This window comes from Hemitrygon akajei, unplaced genomic scaffold (genome assembly GCF_048418815.1).
Source record: "Hemitrygon akajei unplaced genomic scaffold, sHemAka1.3 Scf000073, whole genome shotgun sequence".
Lineage (NCBI taxonomy): Eukaryota > Metazoa > Chordata > Chondrichthyes > Myliobatiformes > Dasyatidae > Hemitrygon > Hemitrygon akajei.
The window spans coordinates 3541051-3559629 of NW_027331959.1; the positions used below are offsets into that span (position 1 = coordinate 3541051).

Below are 18579 nucleotides of genomic sequence, written 5' to 3' on the forward strand. Positions count from 1 at the left end.
TGCAGTGCAGATAGACATATGGTGCAGGGTCACGTCGAGTTACACTGTGAGGTCGAGTCCATTTTATCATTCATTTGGCTTATAACCACAGACAGGAAGCCGTCCTTGAGCCGGGTGGTTCGCGCTTTAAAGCTTTTGTATCTCTTCCCCGATGGGGAGCGGGTTTGCAGCAAGAATGTCCAGATTGTGAGTACATGGCCTGCTTTTCCGAGGCAGGGGAAGTGTAGGAAGAGTCCATGGAGGGGAGGCTTGTTTCTCTGATGTTCTCCGCTCTCCAAAGTTCTCTGCAGTTCCTTGCAGTCATGGGCAGAGTAGCATACGAAGGCGAGAAGTATCGACAAGAAGCTCAGAGACCTCGGCCTTCACCGTGTCTTGTGTAGCTGGATCCTGGACTTCCTGTCAGATCGCGAGAGTGGGCTCCCTCACCTCTGTCTCTCTGACCCCCAGCACACATACCCCACAGAGGTGTCTCCTTGCCCCCTCCTTTACTCTCTGTATATCCATGACTTGTGTCGTCACCCACAGCTCCAATCTGCTTATTAAATTTGCTGACGACACTACACTGACTGGCCTAATCTCAAATAATAACGAGACAGCCGACAGAGAAGAAGTCATCACCCCGACACAGTGGTGTCAAGAAAATAACCTCTCCCTCATTGTGTCAAAAACAAAGGAGCTGGTTGTGGATTACAGGAGGAATGGAAACATGGACCAAATTCAACATTTCCAAGTCCGTTATTGCACATTTAAATATTGATCATGACAGAACGTACTGTATATAAAATACGGTTAATGACATGTTTATAGATAATAGATTGTTACTGACAGAGAATCGTATAATCTGTGTTCCGTGTGTTATCCGAATGTACTTGCCTGTGATGCTGCCACAAGTCAGTGTTTCTCTGTACCTGTACCTTCCCGTACTTGTGCACTTGGCAATAAATTCAACAGGACCTGAGAAATCTCAGTGAGATTTGATCAGTGATGATCATCTCGGCAGCTCGGTAGGTCGAATGTATGAGACAGTACACTGTTGAATGCAAAACCCTGAACAGTGTTGATGGTCAGAGGGATCTCAGACTCCAAGTTCATCGCTCCTGAAAGAGACTGCACAGATTCATCGGGTGGTTAAGAAGGCAAATGGCGTGGTTGTCTTTATTAGTTGAAGCATTGAGTTCAAAAGTCGGGAAGTTGTGTTGCAGCTGTTACGTGCCTGGGGTCGTACTGTGACTGTTTCTTTAAGAGCGCCGGCGTGAGGAGGCGGGACTATGACGTCAGTCACAGACTGCCAGCGCTAACTGTGGATTATCCATAAGAGAGAGAGAGCGATCTGCAGACAGGCTGTCGGCCAGTCTGAAGAGAGAGAGTGAGAGAGAGAGGGGGGGGGGGGGGAGTGAGAGGGAGAGAGAGAGAGAGAGAGAGAGAGAGAGAGAGAGAGAGAGAGTGTGTGTGTGTGTGAGTGGAAAAGCTGATAGCTTCAGTTTGTCGCAGCTGAGGCTTGGAACTCTCCGATGCCCAGAAGAGTGGGTTGATCATCGGTGCACAGAACCACAACGAATGTGTATGGTTGTCACTTGTGTTAACCCTTGCCTGGGTATGTTGTGCGGTAACCCCTGATAGACGGTATTCCTGTGACAGGTCACTTTCGCTGATAACTCGTATATGGACAGGTTCAACGGATAAAAATTTCGACGACGGTTATTTCGAAGTAACGGCCTTTTCTCTACGTTTCACCCTGGATTACAAATATCTCTCTCCCATCATTTATTCCGGGGATTACTGAACTTTCCTACTTTACCATCTCAAGACTCTAAGCTTTGTTCCCTCAGGCTCGATAGTTTGGGAGTTATATTTACACATAACACTGTTACCTTTCCTTTATTTCGTTAAGTTACTGTAAGTAGATACTAAAAAGAAATGGTTTTAACATCAAAACAAGACTCCAGTATGAACTCTATTGCTGCTGGTTCGTTTCTAAAACGTTACAGTTCGTAACACAGTTTTATAAAACTAGTTAGACCACATCTGAAGTATTTCATACAGTTCTATTCGCCCCCATTCTTACAAGGATGTCGGGGCTTTGGAGGAGGCGCAGAAGAGGTTTACCAGGATATTGCCTGGATTAGAGGGCATGAGCTGTAACGAGAGAATGAACAAACTTGTGTTGTTTACTCCAGAGCGGCGCAGACTGGGGTGAGACTGGATGGACATTTATAAGATTACGAGAGGAATAAATTGTGGACAGACGATATATTTTTCCTGGGGGTGAAATGGCTAATACATTTAGGGTGATAGGAGATGTGAGTGGCAAGTTTGCTTCTTTCCACAGAGTAATGGCTAGCTGGAGTCACTGCCCGGGGGCGGGAAGGAGGAGTCACGTGATCTCATTTTCCCCTCCCATTTAACCACAGATGGGCAGCATCTCTGCGTCGCTGCCGAGGCCCCGCCCTCCGGATGATGCACCAATCACTTTGCGCATGCTCACAGTCTCCAGGCGGGCGCCGTTCCGCGGATTCGGGATCACTGTCTGCGGGCCGAAGATATCACTTTCCCATTGGTGAGTACTGCGAGCGATCCCGAGCGGGGAGATCCGATATTGGCCTTGAGCCCCGAAATGAGGGCCAATTACTCATTTAGTACCCAGTTATCTGGGCTCGTCAGAAATGTGTCGGCTTCACTGAATCTGCATTGAGCGATCCAAACCAGGAGCCCAGGCTGCCTATTTCCTCAGAATTGAAACGGACGTCCCGCCAACAGGTCACGTGAGGCTGTGCGCCGCAGATCTGCTTTGTGACGCACGATCACGTGGTGTGTTGCTAACAATGTTTACAAGAATAATCTCAGGAATGATCGGCTTTATGTATGAGAAGTATTTGATGGTTATGGACTTGTGTTCAATAGAGTTCAGAGTGGGGGGTGGTGGAGGGATGTATGGTTAAGTAAACCTACCGAATGCTGAAAAGCCTGGATAAAATGGACATGGAAAGGATGTTTCCATTAGACAGAGAATCTGTGATCTGACAGCACAGGCTCAGAATAAAGATGCTTCCCTTTAAAATTGAGGTGAGAAAATTTCTTCAGCCAAAGGATGTCTGATTTGTGGAATTTGTTGCTGTAGAGGGTGGTTGAGGCTGCCATTTGAGTATGTTTATGACAGAGATTAATATATTGATGATTGCTAAGTAGTTTCAGGGTAACAGGAGGAAGGCAGGAATATGGTGTTGGAATGAAAATCAGCCATGGTTGAGTGGTGGGCAAACCAGATTGATCGAATCACCTAATTCTGTTCCTGTGTCATATGTCTTACCATAACTGAATGATGGCTCCTTCTTATCCCATATCGTTTTGTGACGTGTGAGGGACAATAAAAGTTTGTTCACTGAGATCATTATATCTACCTTCAACATTTAAATCTCAGTGAGTTTTGCTCTTAGTAACATTAAGCAGAAATGTTTGGTTCTCCTTTCTATTGTCAATGTGCTTCATTATCTTTCATGTTAAAGTTAGACCTGCGGTGAGAGATATATTGGAAGAAAAACCCAACTGGAAGCAAACCACAACTGAAGACAGTGGAATATCAACAAGTGAACCTGCCCGAGGATTGAGAGCCTCAACTGGAGAGAACCCATCTGACTCAGAGAATCCAGTGATTCAGTCAGGAGAAAGTTTGGTGAGTCTCATTTACTCAAACACTGGTCCTTTAGACATTACATACCTGTAAAAGGAAGGTAGGAAATAGTTGGAGTGAGACTGAATGTGCCCAGAAGAACCAGTTATGCCTCTGTCAGATCCAGTTGCAATCACTCCAGGTCTGGTAATGTGCTTCCAGCAGCCCAGCCCTTTAAAACCACTCCCATTCTGTGGAAGTCGAATCTGGAAAAAGTCACTCAGAGACCATATAAATACAAACTCTTTACTCCAAGCACCTGGGGCTTACTCAGTTAGTCGCTCCAACAGTAACAGTCTATGACTGTTCCCGCCCAATCCACTAACTGACTAACAATTCCCCTTACACCACAGATATATCTGTCCAGATACCCACCACACAAGGCAGGCTGGAGCCAAAGTTATTTGCTATATTACAGCCCCTTAAGATAAATTACAAAATAGTCATAATGGCTTACACACACAGAACAGACTGAAGCTGTCCTATCTCTACGCATGAGTGTACAATTCAGATAAACATCCAGAAACCCTAGCTAGCTACCCTCAAGAAGAAATATGGCTCAGCATGGCTTAGTACATCGGTTGATCATCAGCAATTTCTTTCAGAAGAACAGGCGGCTATTGTTTAAGGAAGTGTTAACCCTTTTACATACTTTACCACTCCCTCCTTTTGATCATTACATGATCAACAAAGCAGTAATTTTTGAAAGCAACCGTATACAGCATTTCTCTCCTATGGAGTAGCCAGGAATCCACCAAAGATAATCAATTTGGCTACAGCACTTGAGTAGCTGGACACAATAATGCAGGGGCCCTGACAGAAACAAAGGCCCAAGTAACAGAAATCCACTGAATAACCTGTACCCGATCTGAGATGTCTCGGGCCCCGGCACCAGGGAAGCAACATACCATCCGAGACTCCCAATCTTCCCCACAAAAGCTCCTATCCGCCCCCCTGACTATAGAATCCCCTATCACTACTGCTCTCTTCTCTTCCCTCCTCCCCTTCCTAGTTGCGGGTCCAACCTCAGTGCCAGAGACAGGACCACTGCAGCTTGTTCATGGTAGGTCATCCCCACCAACAGTATCCAAAACGGTATACTTATTTTTGATGGGAATGGCCACTGGGGTGCTCTTCTCTCTCTGTCTGCTCCCCCGCCTCTCTTCACTGTCACCCATTTGCCTACCTCCTGTCTTTTCGGTGTGACTGCCTCCCGATAACTCTTATCTATCTCTGCCTCTGCCTCCCGAATGATCCGTAGTTCATCCAGCTCTTGCTTCAATTCCCTAACTCGGTCTGATAGGAGCTGCAGCTGGATGCACCTATTGCAGGTGTGGTCATCAGAGACAACTGTGTTGACCCTGACCTCCCACTTACTGCATATGGAGCACACCACTGCTCTAACCGTCTCCCCCATTACAGGATCCCAGATTAGTCAGAATAAATGAAAAGCAGGCTTCTTGCCGAAGTCCTCTTGCGCCGAAGCCCGCTGAGCCAAAGCCCAGCACTCCGCTCCTGCGCACTCCGCTGCCCGCTCCTGAAAGTGGGTCGCTTTTGAAAGCCCGCGCTCGCCGCTGACGTCACCCGCGCTTGCGCAACTTTACCTTCCTCCTCAGGTATTTTCCAGGTAGGTCCGAGGGTCTCGGCCTACCTACAACGACTGATCCTCCGATCTCCAGTCGTCTGTCGATCACGAGCACACCTTACTCCCACTCCGCTGCCCGCATCAACACTGCCCGCTCCTGAAAATGGGTCGCTTTTGAAAGCCTGCGCTCGCCGCTGACGTCACCCGCGCTCGCGCAGCTTTACCTTCCTCCTCAGGTATTTTCCAGGTATTTGCTGGATCAATAATCAACCCACCCTTGTGGGCACAGGAGAGTTCAAACACCGAACTTCGGCCACTAGGTCCTTTGTTTCGAACCTTCCATCTTCTTTCTTTCTCTCCATCTGACTGTCTGTCTCTGACTGTTCTTGCTTAAATAAAGCAAATTGCGAGCTATGTAAACACAAGCTGTGAGCAAGTGTAAACACGCTGCAGAGCCAAATAGTTCCACCCCTCCCTCTCTCTCAGTAAGAATCAAACAGGAGCCGAGAAAGCCGGCGGCTGACGTCACTCAGGCACTCTCTCTTAAAATGACAAGAAACCTAGAGGTTCATCACACCACGATCAACCAATACTTTTTCCTTTAGTCCGAGAGAGTCCTTCTACTCAGTTCCTTCAGTAACACGTTTGTAGTCTGTTCAATGTATCCACCGAGATTGCCCCTTCAGTCTCAGAGCCGTGGAGTGGTCAGTAACACCTAATATGGTCCTCTCCACCGAGGTCCGAGTTTCCCTCAATCCCAGTTCTTGGTCAGGACAAAATTCCCAGGTTCTTGGGTGGGATAGTCACTCCTCTCTGCGGGGTGGTTCTCTTCCTTGTAAGCCTGTCGTACCTGTGAATGTAATGCTTGGAAAATTTTGTTTAGTTGGCATATGTATTTCCCCATCTCTTCCCCGAGGGTATGCATATCCAATTTACCTGGTAGACTTTCTGGGAACAATGGTACACAAGGTCTTGGTCCACAGGGTGTCCTCATGGGCCGTCCATAAATGATTTCAGCTGGTGACAACACTGTTTTCCCCTGTGGGGTGACCCTCATGTAGAATAGGTCTAACAGTGGGACCTTCAACCAAGTGAGTCCAGTCTCTGCTGTTAGTTTGGCCAATTTACTCTTCAGAGTGCCATTGACACTTTCCACTAAGCCAGCGGCCCGTGGGTGGTGTACACAGTGGAATTGTTGCTTGATAGCTAGCTTGTTACACACCCCTTCGCTTGCTTTAGCCACAAAATGTGGGCCATTGTCAGAGCTCATCATCTCTGGCAGGCCGTACCTGGGAATTATATCCCGTAATAATACCTTCACAACAGTCATAACAGTATTATTGGTAGTTGGAATAGCTTCAATCCATCTATTAAATGCATCTATAATAACTAAGCAGTATCTATAGCAATGTACTCTAGGCAATTCAGTAACATCAACTTGTAGACACGAAAATGGTCAAGGGAGTCGTACCCGGTGTGCAGGGTGCAGGTTAACAACCATTCCCTCCTTTTCCAGGTGTGTGAATAATTGACCAATATAGGTAAAAACTGTGTAGGAACACAAACCAGTCCCGCTGGGGTGATCCAGAAACCTCGGTCGGGGTCTTTCTGGCACCCCACCTGGAACTACAGCTTGCACTCCTCCTCAGAGGCGTCCCCCTGAAAAGTACGTACCTCCCACATGTCTGGCAAACTCGTTCTGCTTGAGTCATGGAGGATTGCTTGATGGGGACCCGAGGAGACTACAACTATCGAGGATTGTGCAGCACTTTTCGCTGTCTAATCTGCTGAAGCATTGAGTTTAGTGACCTGGTTGGCCATGCGGGTGTGGGCTGCACATTTAATAATAGCCAAAACTCGAGGTAGCTGTTGAGCGGTGAGTAAGTTGTTTACAAAGGAGGCATTACTAATGGGGTGGCCAGAGCAAGTCAGGAATCCCCATGTTCCCAGAGAGCCCGGTAGTCATGTACAACTCCAAATGCATAACGGGAGTCCGTGTAATTGTTCGCACTTTTAACTGTTGCTAGGATACAGGCACAAGTCAGAGCAAACAGCTCAGCCTTCTGGACGAGACAGCTGCTTCAAAAGAGGCCTGCTCAATTACTTCACTGTCCGTCACTATCGCATCACCAGAATATTGTTTCCCTGCTGGATCCACAAAAGGGCTTCCATTCTCATAAAACATTGCCTCGTGCTTGAGGGGATATTGCAGAGTGGATGGGAGAGTCTGTCCTTCTTTCATGGTGATCCAGACGGGGGGCAGTTTTAGAAATTAACAAGCAAGGCCAATTTCATGGCCTGAGATTGCCCAGAGATGGGGTACAGCCTCTTGGGTTCGGTCAATATTAAAAGAGTGTCTTACCAGATGTCCTGTCTTCACCTGAGTCCTTCCAGTATCAGAGTTGGCATGCGGCCAAGTCTGGCCAGCCTCCCTTGGTGCTGGAGGCTTGTTTCATCAGGGTGTAGGCAAGGAAACCTAGGCTCTTTGGCTTGAACCCAAGGCAAACCCTCACGGTGGTATGGGGAACCACCTGTCCTGTCTGTCGCCAAAGGAAATCCGGAACTTCGGCCAGTAATGCACTGTTCTCTCTTCCTTTAACCTCTCTAATGTGACTGGGAACTTTGTCCCTAGAGGGGTGCATAATACTGGCTTTTGTCAATCCCCCTGGAATTCCACCTGTAGTGGCTGTGTATGTGAATACGTGCGTTCCGTGCCTTCGAACCCAGACAGAGTGATTGTCGTGTTTGATAGCTGGAATCCATTTTCCAATATTATTTCCTGATTGAGAGTGGTTGTGGTTGCCGGCATATCAATCATAAATGGAATTGGAATTCCAGCAACTTGCAATATTACATTGGGCTCTTCCTGAGGGGTGGTACTCACGGCAGGAAGCATCCTTGCTTGTTAATTTGAAAATGGGTTGTTGCCCCACCTGTCCCTTGGTAGGTTTTTGTTCCCATTTCTGATCCCCAGATATAGCCCTCTCACATCCTTCTTCCCACTGAACATCTTCTCCTTTAATATTAGTTCCTTTCAGGGTTGATTGGGATTTGATAGTCAGGTCCCAACAAGATGTCAAAGCTCGTCACATTCGATTTTGGTCATTGTTAGGCCAATCCATATTATTTGTTTAATCATGTTGGCCAACTTAGTTGGTAAGTATTGGAGCAGTAGGGCGTTAAACTGGGGGGACAGATTCCCATCTTTACAGGCTTGGTCAGAAGTTGTTCAGACCTCAGATGGAGTCAACAATCAAATTGCTGAGCATGGTGCGATGAATGTGCTGAGCTGTGTATATCACAATGCAAGAAGCATCGTAGGAAAGCCAGATGAGCTCAGGACAGGGAATTACGATATTGTAGCCATGATTGGGACATTGTTGCACCCAATAGTCTGAGGGATTTAGAGGAACAAATTTTTAGAGAGATCGCAGACCATGCCAAGAAACAAAGGTTGATACAGTAAGTGAATTTAACTTTCCATATATTGACTAGGACTCCCATAATATAAAAGGACTAGATGGGGTAGAGTTTGTCAAATGTGCCCTTAATCAGTGCGTAGGAATCCCGACGTAGAAGTGTGCAATAAGCTGTTAGGACATGATCCAGGGCTGATGACAAAAATTAGTGATCATAATGCCATGAGATTCAAAAGTAAATATGGAAAAAGAGAGGTCTGGACCACGGGTTGAGATTCTAAATTGGAGAAAGGTCAATTTTGATGTTATCAGAAAGGATCTGACAAATCTGGTTTGGGACGGCTGTTTTCTGGCAAAGGAGTACTTGGTAAGTGGGAGGCCTTCAGAAGTGAAATTTTGAGGGTGTAGAGTTTGTATGTGCCTGTCAAAATAAAAGTTGAAAGGTACCTGGTGCAGGGAGCCTTGCTTTTCAAGAGATATTGAGGCCCCGGATATTTTATTCTTCTGAATGTCTCAGACAGTTGGGTGCTACCAAGACTCATTAATGACTACAAATCATAATTCCATGCGAGCTCATCTGACTTTTTACTTAGTCGTCTTCTGTTGGTTTCTAAAAGCTTCTCAATAGTTTTTGCTCTTTTGTTTGCTCTCTCTTTGGTCTTTATGTTTGTTTTGGCTTCTCATTTCAGCCATGGTTGTGTCATCCTGCCTTTCCAATACTTCCATTTCTTTGGGATGTATCGATCACTCAGCTCCTGTATTGCTCCCAGAAACTCCAGTCATTGCTGCTCTGTTGTCACTTCTACCTTTCCCTTCCAAACAAGTTTGGCCAGCTTCTCTGTCATAGAAACATGGAGAAGTTCAGTACAGAAACAGGCTGTTTAGCCCACCTAGTCAATGCTGAGAACACATTTAAGCTGTCTAATGCAACTACTTGCACAGGGACAATCACCCTTCATGACCCTACCATCCAAGTACCTATCAAACTTCTCTTATTGTTGAAACTGGTCTTATATTCACCACTTTTGCTGGCGTCTCATTCCACAGTCTCACGACCATTTCATTAAAGAGCTTTCCCAAATGTTCCCGTTAAATTTTCACCTTCCCCACTTACCCATGACCTCTGGTTGTCATCCTACCCAACCTCAGTGGAAAAAGCTGTTTGCATTTACCCTCTTATACCCTCATAATTCTAACAGATCCTCAAAGCAATGTATAATTTACTTTCTGATCTTTAGACCCTTTTTAGGTCTATAAAGTGATGAGGGGCATTGATCGTGTGGATAGCCAGAGGTTTTCCCCCCAGGTTTGAAATGGCTAACACGGGGGGACATAGTTTTAAGGTGCTTGGAAATAGTTACTGAGTGGATGGCAAGGGTAAGTTTTTTACCTAGAAAATAGTGTGTGCATGTAATCCACTGCCAGCAGTGGTGGTTGAGGTAGATACAATAGGGTTTTTTAACAGCCTCTTAGATAGGCACATGGAGCTTAGAGAAATAGAGGGCTCTGTGCTAGGGAAATTCTAGGCAGTTTCTAGAGTAAGTTATGTGGTTGGCACAACATTGTAGGCTGAATGGCCTGGAATATGATGTAGATTTCTATGCTCAATGTTCTATGTTGAACAGTGAAATAACATCTCTTCTTTAATCTGTACAGGGTCCACAATTTTAATGTGGCTTTTTCACACTCCAATAGAACCTTTGTCCATCTCCTGAGTAAATAGAGATGAAAACATATTTAAGATCTCCCCCATCTGCTTTGGTTCCACACGTGGATTGCCATTCTGGTCTTCCAGAGAACCAACTTTGTGCCTTACAATCCTTTTGCTCTTAATCTATCTCTGGAATCCCTGAGGATTATCCTTCATCTTTTCTGCAATGGCAACCTCATGCCTGCTTTTAGCCATCCTGATTTATCTCTTCTGTGTTCTCTTGTATATTTTATACTTCATAAGAACCTGCCTGCCTATCCCTGTTATGAAACTCCATTTTGTGCTTCACCAGGGTCTCAATATCTCTTGAAATCCAAGGTTCCCTGCAGTTTCTATCTTTACCTTTTATTCTGACAAGCACATACCCGCTTTGTACTTTCAAAATTTCGCTTTGAAGGCCTCCCACTTACCAAGCAAACCTTTGCCATAAAGCAGCCTGTCCCAGTCCACAGTTGACAGATCCTACTATCTTAATTCCAGGTGTTGATCCATTCCCTGAACACATCCACCTTTCCTATCATGCTCCTTGCATTGAGATATACAGGGCTCAGCATATACACTGCACCATGCTCAACGTTTTTCATTCCTGACCTTGTCTGAGGTCTGAACAACACCTGTCTCCACAACCCCTCCACTATCTGTTCTGTTATTCAGGCATCCATTCCCCCTGAGACGTTAGTTTAACCCCCCTTACCCCCACCCCCCACCATGCAGCTCTATCACCCCTTTTGTTTTCATCTCCCAGTTCAATAAAAAGGAGGTGCATACAGGCAGATAGGAACAAATGGGCTACTTATGAGATACAGGAAATTCAAGTGAACTCTGATGAAAGAAGGCATGAGGTTGCCCCAGCAGACAAGGTGAAGGAGAATCCTCATGGATTCTGCAGATATGTTAAGTGCAAAAAGATTGCAAGGGAAAAATATAATCCTTTACAAAATCAGAATGGTAATCCATATGAGGAGACAAAATAGATGGGGGAGATTTTTTCTGCATTTGTATTTACTCAGGAGGTGGATACAGAGTCTATAGAAGTGAGGCAAAGCAGCATCAAGTTCATGGACACTGTACAGATTACAGAGGTGGAGGTGTTTGCCGTCTGAAGGCAAATTGCCATGGATAAATCCCCAGGGCCTGACAAATTGTTCCCTGGGACCCTTTGGAAGACAAGTGCAGAAGTTGTCGGGGCCCAAGCACAGATATTTAAATCATCCTTAGTGACAGGTGAGGTAGTGGAGGATTGGAGGACAACCAATGTTGTTCCGCTGTTCAAGAATGGCTCTAAAAATAAACTAAGAAATTGTACATTGGTGTGCTTGACATCAGTAGGGGGAAAGTTATTGGAACTTATGTGCAGGAACCGGATATATAAGTATTTGGATAGATGTGAATTGATTAAGGATAGACAACATGGCTTTGTGCTTGGTAGTTCATGGCTCACCAATCTTATAGAATTTCTCGAGGAAGTTATCAGGAAAGTGGATGAAGGCAAGGCAGTGGATGTTGTCTACATGGACTTCGGCAAGGCACTTGACAAAGTCTCATATGGGAGGTTGGTCAAGAAGGTTCAGTCACTCAGCATTCAAGATGAGATAGTAAATTGGACGAGACACTGGCTTTGGGAGAAGCCAGAGTGTGGTAGCAGATGATTGCCTCTCTGACTGGAGGCCTGTGACTAGTTGTGTGTCATAGGGATCAGTGCTTGATCTGTTGTTGTTTGTCATCTATATCAGTAATCTGGATGATAGTGTGGTTAACTGGATCAGTAAATTTGTGGATGACACCAAGATTGGGGTGTAGTGGACAGCGAGGGAGACTATCATGGCTTACAGTGCGATCTGGACCAGCTGGAAAAATGGTTTGAGAAATGGAAAATGGAATTTAATGCAGACAAGTGTGAGGTGTTGCACTTTGGTAGGACCTACCAGTGTAGGTATTACACAGTGACTGGTTGGGCACTGAGGAGTGTTTTAGAGGAAAGGGACCTGGGAATACAAGTCTGTAATTCACTGAAAGTGGTATCACAGTTAGATAGAGACGGAAAGAAAGATTTCAGCCCATTGGCCTTCATGAACCAAAGCACTGACAACAGTAGATAGATGAAAGTTGTAAAAGAGGTTCCGAGAGTTCAGAGAAAATTTACAAGGATTTTGCCAGGTCTGGAGGACTTGGGTTACGAGGAAAAATTGAACAGGTTAGGACTTTATTCCTTGGAATGTAGAAGATTGAGGGGAGATTTGATTGTGATAGAAGGGCATAGATAAAATGCAAGCTGGCTTTAACCACGGAGATGGTGTGGAACTACAACCAGAGGCCATGGGTTAAGGGTGAAAGGTGAAATGTTAAGGGGAACATGAGGGGAAACTTCTTCACACAGATGGTCATCTGGGTGCAAAATGAGCAGCCAACACAAATGGTGAATGCGAGCTGGATTTCAACATTTAAGGAGTTTTGTGTAGGGACCTGAATGGTAGGGGTGTGAGAGTGGGGAGTTTAAATAGTTTAGCACAAGCTAGATAGCCCAAAGGGCCTGTTTCTTTGTTGGTACTTTTCTGCAAGAGCCTTTAACAGCTGTGCGGACCAACCATTCATCTCAGCAAGAAATTTTTATAAGGCATTAAAACTGTGGCACTTTAAGTTAATAATACATATAAGAAAATCCCAGCTGCACGTCAAGAAAGACTATTTGCGTGAGAATTTTTCAGTTACTGTGTGGCCAGGCACCCATGCAGCTCAGCAGGGACAGGGAATAATACCAATGGAGGGAGCCAAATTGAGCCAAGGCACAAATTGGAGACCGCAGAAATGCCCCATTCCTATAGAAACAAGAAGGGCATCAGAGAATTGATGGTCATTCCAGATACCAGCACTGTGCCCAGTTAGAAGATGATTTCTCTGTCCAACTTGGGTGGAACCTCACTGTAACAGTGTGATGCTGGATCAGACCTTGACAACTCAAGTAATCTCATCCGAAGTGTTGTCCTACACCCAGTGATGGATTTTGTAAATCTCTTTACAGGTTAAAAATCAGAAGGAATTTGTCTCCCGGAAGCTCAGACATGGCACACCAGTTTTGCTGTCTCTGTCTAGATATTTAAGAAGTGAAGCAAGGGGTCCAATCGACCATCCTACCTGATCAGACTACGGGGCAGGATTCACTCAGTCATTTGACCAACTGGCACGCCCGTCATTTTACACAGGGGAGAGCCCATTCTTCTGCTCAGACATTGGGAATGGATTCAGACAGTCATCTCAACTGAAGGTACATCAGCAAGTTCACACTGGGCAAGGTCATTCACCTGTTCTGTGTGTAAGAAAGCATTTAGTCTGTCAACCCACCTGTGGACCCACCAGTCAGAAGCTGGTCATCTGCTGAATTTCTGGGAAAGGATTCACTCGGTCATCTGACCTGATGGCACACAAGCGAGTTCACACTGGGGAGAAGCCATTCACCTGCTCAGAATGTGGGAAGGGATTCACTCGGTCATTTGACCTAATGGCTCACCAGCAAGTTCACACCGGAGAGCGGCCGTTTACCTGCTCAGACTGTGGGAAGGGATTCACTTTGGCATCGAAACTAGTGAGACACCAGCAAGTTCACACTGGGGGGAAGCCATTCACCTGCTCAGTCTGCGGGAGGGGATTTACTCAGTCATCCCACCTACAGAGACACCAGCGTGTTCACACTGGAGAGAAGCCATTCACCTGCTCAGAATGTGGGAAGAGATTCACTCGGTTATCCAGCCTGCAGTGTCATCAGCATGTTCACACTGGGGAGAAGCCGTTCATCTGCTCAGACTGTGGGAAGGGATTCACTCGGTCATTTGACCTAATGGCTCACCAGCAAGTTCACACCGGAGAGCGGCCGTTTACCTGCTCAGACTGTGGGAAGGGATTCACTTTGGCATCGAAACTAGTGAGACACCAGCAAGTTCACACTGGGGAGAAGCCATTCACCTGCTCAGTCTGCGGGAGGGGATTTACTCAGTCATCCCACCTACAGAGACACCAGCGTGTTCACACTGGAGAGAAGCCATTCACCTGCTCAGAATGTGGGAAGAGATTCACTCGGTTATCCAGCCTGCAGTGTCATCAGCATGTTCACACTGGGGAGAAGCCGTTCATCTGCTCAGACTGTGGGAAGGGATTCACTCGGTCATTTGACCTAATGGCTCACCAGCAAGTTCACACCGGGGAGCGGCCGTTTACCTGCTCAGACTGCGGGAGGGGATTTACTCAGTCATCCCACCTACAGAGACACCAGCGTGTTCACACTGGAGAGAAGCCATTTACCTGCTCAGAATGTGGGAAGAGATTCACTGATTCATCCACCCTACAGAGTCACCAGAAAGTTCACACTGGAGAGAAGCCATTCACCTGCTCAGAATGTGGGAAGAGATTCACTGATTCATCCACCCTACAGAGTCACCAGAAAGTTCACACTGGGGAGAAGCCATTCACCTGCTCAGTCTGTGGGAAGGGATTCACTCGGTCATCCCACCTACTGACACACCAGCGAGTTCACACTGGGGAGAAGCCATTCACCTGCTCAGTCTGTGGGAAGAAATTCACTTCGTCATCCAACCTGCAGAGACATCAGTCAGTTCACACCGGGGAGAAACCGTTCACCTGCTCAGTCTGTGGGAAGGGATTCACTCAATCATCTAAACTGAAGGTGCATCATCGAGTTCACACTGGGGAGAAACCGTTCACCTGCTCAGTCTGTGGGAAGGGATTCACTCGGTCATTTCACCTACTGACACACCAGCGAGTTCACACTGGGGAGAAGCCATTCACCTGCTCAGTCTGTGGGAAGAGATTCACTGATTCATCCAACCTGCAGAGACATCAGTCAGTTCACACCGGGGAGAAACCGTTCACCTGCTCAGTCTGTGGGACGGGATTCACTCAATCATCTAAACTGAAGGTACATCAGCGAGTTCACACTGGGGAGAAACCGTTCACCTGCTCAGTCTGTGGGAAGGGATTCACTCAGTCCTCCACCCTACAGAAACACCAGTCAGTTCACACATTCTGAACTATTCACCTGCACAGAATGTTGGAAAGGATTCATTCAGTCATCCCAACTACTGGCACACCAGTCAGTTCACGTTCTTATTAATTCCTTGCTTTTGCTTGCTGAGGACATTCATTTTAAGAGAGAGAGTGATTAAGAAGGCAAATCAGTCGGGCTTGCAGCTTGTTTACATCGCTCAAAGCTTGTTTGGTTTTAACCGAGGACTCACACTCAGAGTCAGGCTGAGAAGACGGAGGAAAAATGGAAGGATCGAAACCAGGGAACTAGTGGCCAAGGGTCACTGTTTAGAGCTTTCCTATGCCCACAAAGGTGGGTTAAGTGTTGATTCACCATACATCGAATGTGTGGTTATCACCTCATTTGATCCATAGGTGTGGATCGGATTTGGGGTATCCTGTGAAGACTACTTATGTGTTAACGCTTGGCTGGGTGTGGTGTGATAATTCACTTGAAGGCGATACCCCTTGTGACAAGTCACTTTCGGTGATAATTCGTATGTGGATTTGAAACGATGAAGCATAAAATCTACAGCAACTGTTCTCTCGTTTCACCACAATGGAACCTTTGGAATTCGACGTAATTGCCTTCTCTCGACATTTACCCTGGATTACAAATATCTCTCTTTCATCACCTATTCCGTGCATGAACTGAACTTCCAGACTTTACCATCTCAAGACTCTAAGCCTTGTTTTCCCCGAGCTCAATAGTTTGGGAGTTATATTTTGTTACACCTGTGCCCCAACTCTGAGGGGCTGAAGGGTACAAAGTAGCCCCCACCTTTTTGAGAATCGCAAGATCGCTATTAATTCAGGTCAGGAGACGCAGGAAATGAGAGAAAGACACGCAGAGTCCACATGTGGTTTGGAACGTCCTGGCCCCTCAGCGATACGAAGCCACGGGAAACGGCCATTGTCTCTTGGAGACGGAATTGTGTATTGAGTACTGTACTATTTATTTGAAGCCCTCAGGGAATGAGCCGAGGGGGCTGGCTGAGGGATTGCATCATCCCAACCTGATTGACATCTGAGACCCCGTGAGTAAGCATAAAATAGGGTCTGGGGAACAACCCCTTTAGAGGCACCAGGAGAAACGATAGAAATCCCGTGACAGCATTTAATAGCGACTGCCGGTGGTGACACGTGTGTGTGTCCATCCTTGCCCGGATGATGAGTTTTCCACGGAACGGCTTAGCTAAAGGACCGACTACAAAAACGGAACTCTCGAAGGATCGACATCATAAAAAGGAAAGCAGGCAAGTTTAAAACATCTGTCTCTCTTGACTCCAACAAAAGGCTGCAGCCTGCATGAACTTGAGTGACTTTTATATTTCCATCGGACAATACATTATCCCCTACACAACGATAGAGTTATTTCTTATTGATAATTATTATACCCGTGCTTTTAGATTTAGCATTGACAACGTATATTATGTATGTTTGCATTGATATTATTTTTGTGTATTTTTATCAATAAATACTGTTAAAAATAGTACCATCAGACTTCAATGGACCTTTCTATCTTTGCTGGTAAGTGACCCAGTTATGGGGTATGTAACAATTTACACACACATATATACACATAAAACTGTTAACTTTTGCTAGTATCTTGCTTAATTTACTTTATTGTAAGTAGATACTAATAAAGATAGTGGTTTTAACATCAAAACTAGACTCCAGTAGTCTATTGTTCCTGGTTAATTTCTAAAACTTTAGTTTCTAAATTTTTATTCATAACAAAATTGGGGCCTGCATCTGGGATATGAACAAATTTGAGGGCGTGTTGATTAATTAATTATTGATTTCATTGGGGAAATCCCTTTTGATTTATTTGTCTGCAAAATCAGCAGCAATGGATGTTGATAAATGTCTGGAAGCACCAACCTCTGAGGCATTAGAGGACGCCAGAAGGATCGTGTTGTTGTGTATTGTGAAAAGGTTTAAACTTGCTAAGGTGAAATTGACACTGAGGAAGGCACAGATGCAGAGGATTATAGCTGAACATCATGTATCTGAGGTGTGTTTAAAGTGGAGGAGTTGGAGGTGTTTCTTGAAAGTAAACCTAGTGAGCTTGAGCTCCATTACAAGTTAGAAAAGTTAAAGATGGAGGCTGCGGAAAGGCAGAGGCAGTTTGAGGCCAGAGAGGCAGAAAAACAGAGGGAGGAAGCAGAAAGACAGAGGGTGTTCGAGCTGGAAAACATAGAGAGATTGCAGCAAAGGGGTCTAGCGTTAGACTCTGGTGATAAGTTTGAGGACAGTCGGGAAGTTAAATTGGTACCTCCACTTGATGAGGCAGAGGTTGATAAATACTTTCAGCATTTTGAGATGGTTGCTCAGAGTTTAAAGTGGCCAAAAAGGGTTGGCCTATTCTCTTACAATGTGTAATTGAGGGGAAGGCTCAGCAAGCCTATTCTGCTTTGACAGTTGATGAAGCAGCTGATTATGACATAGTGAAACAGACTGTGCTCAAACTTACAAGTTGGTCCCAGAATCATACAGGCAAAAGTTTAGAAATTCAAGGAAATGTGTGAACCAGACTTATATGGAATTTTCTTGTGAGAAGTTTGTGTTTTGGCTGGTGCAGATATAAAAATATAAATGATGATTTTAACAGCTTGAAAGAGTTGGTTGTAATTGAAGAATTCAAAAGGTGCGTCTCTGATGGCTTCTCAGTCACTTATATGAGACAGCGTTCTAAAGTTTGGTGATGAGACTGACACTGGTGAGGTAAATCTTATTAAAGGCATTGGGGGCAGCGTGGTTTTTGTGCCATTGCCCAAGGTACCTTTACAGTCAGGGTTGGTTTCCAGACCTGTTAAGATCAGATTGTGCTCCAGTTTACTGGTGGAAGATGTTACTTTGCTGTTAGGGAATGACCTGGCAGATGGTAAAGTTGTTCCTGTAGTGCAGTTGACAACTAAACCAACCACTGACGACCCACAGATGGATTTTATCATTTATCCTTCCTGCGCAGTAACTCACAGTATGGCTAAAAAGTCTGCCGACGCAGACAGTACTGTGCAGCATGATTCTGATACCAGTGATAGCCAAAATCGGGATTCAGATTATGCTGACTTGTCAGGGACTTTTCTGCCTTCATTGTTTCAACAGGATTCATGTAGACAGTCTGATGAGAAAGACGTATCCCTGTCTAGGAAGGAGT

At 45.6% G+C, this 18579-nt stretch overlaps 1 protein-coding gene across 1 annotated transcript; it reads left to right on the top strand.

Annotated features, from left to right (window-relative positions):
- Positions 1–2744: 2744 nt before the first annotated feature.
- Positions 2745–16933, top strand: LOC140722224 (uncharacterized). The gene is made up of 3 exons (XM_073037010.1): positions 2745–3063; positions 3508–3670; positions 13402–16933. The coding sequence occupies exon 3, from the start codon at positions 13795–13797 to the stop codon at positions 15418–15420; it is 1626 nt and encodes a 541-aa protein (XP_072893111.1). The 5' UTR covers positions 2745–3063; positions 3508–3670; positions 13402–13794; the 3' UTR covers positions 15421–16933.
- The last annotated feature ends 1646 nt before the right edge of the window (positions 16934–18579 follow it).

Bases quoted from the DNA above. Each gene is read 5' to 3' on its own strand.
- LOC140722224 (XM_073037010.1), top strand. From the start codon at position 13,795: ATGGCACACAAGCGAGTTCACACTGGGGAGAAGCCATTCACCTGCTCA.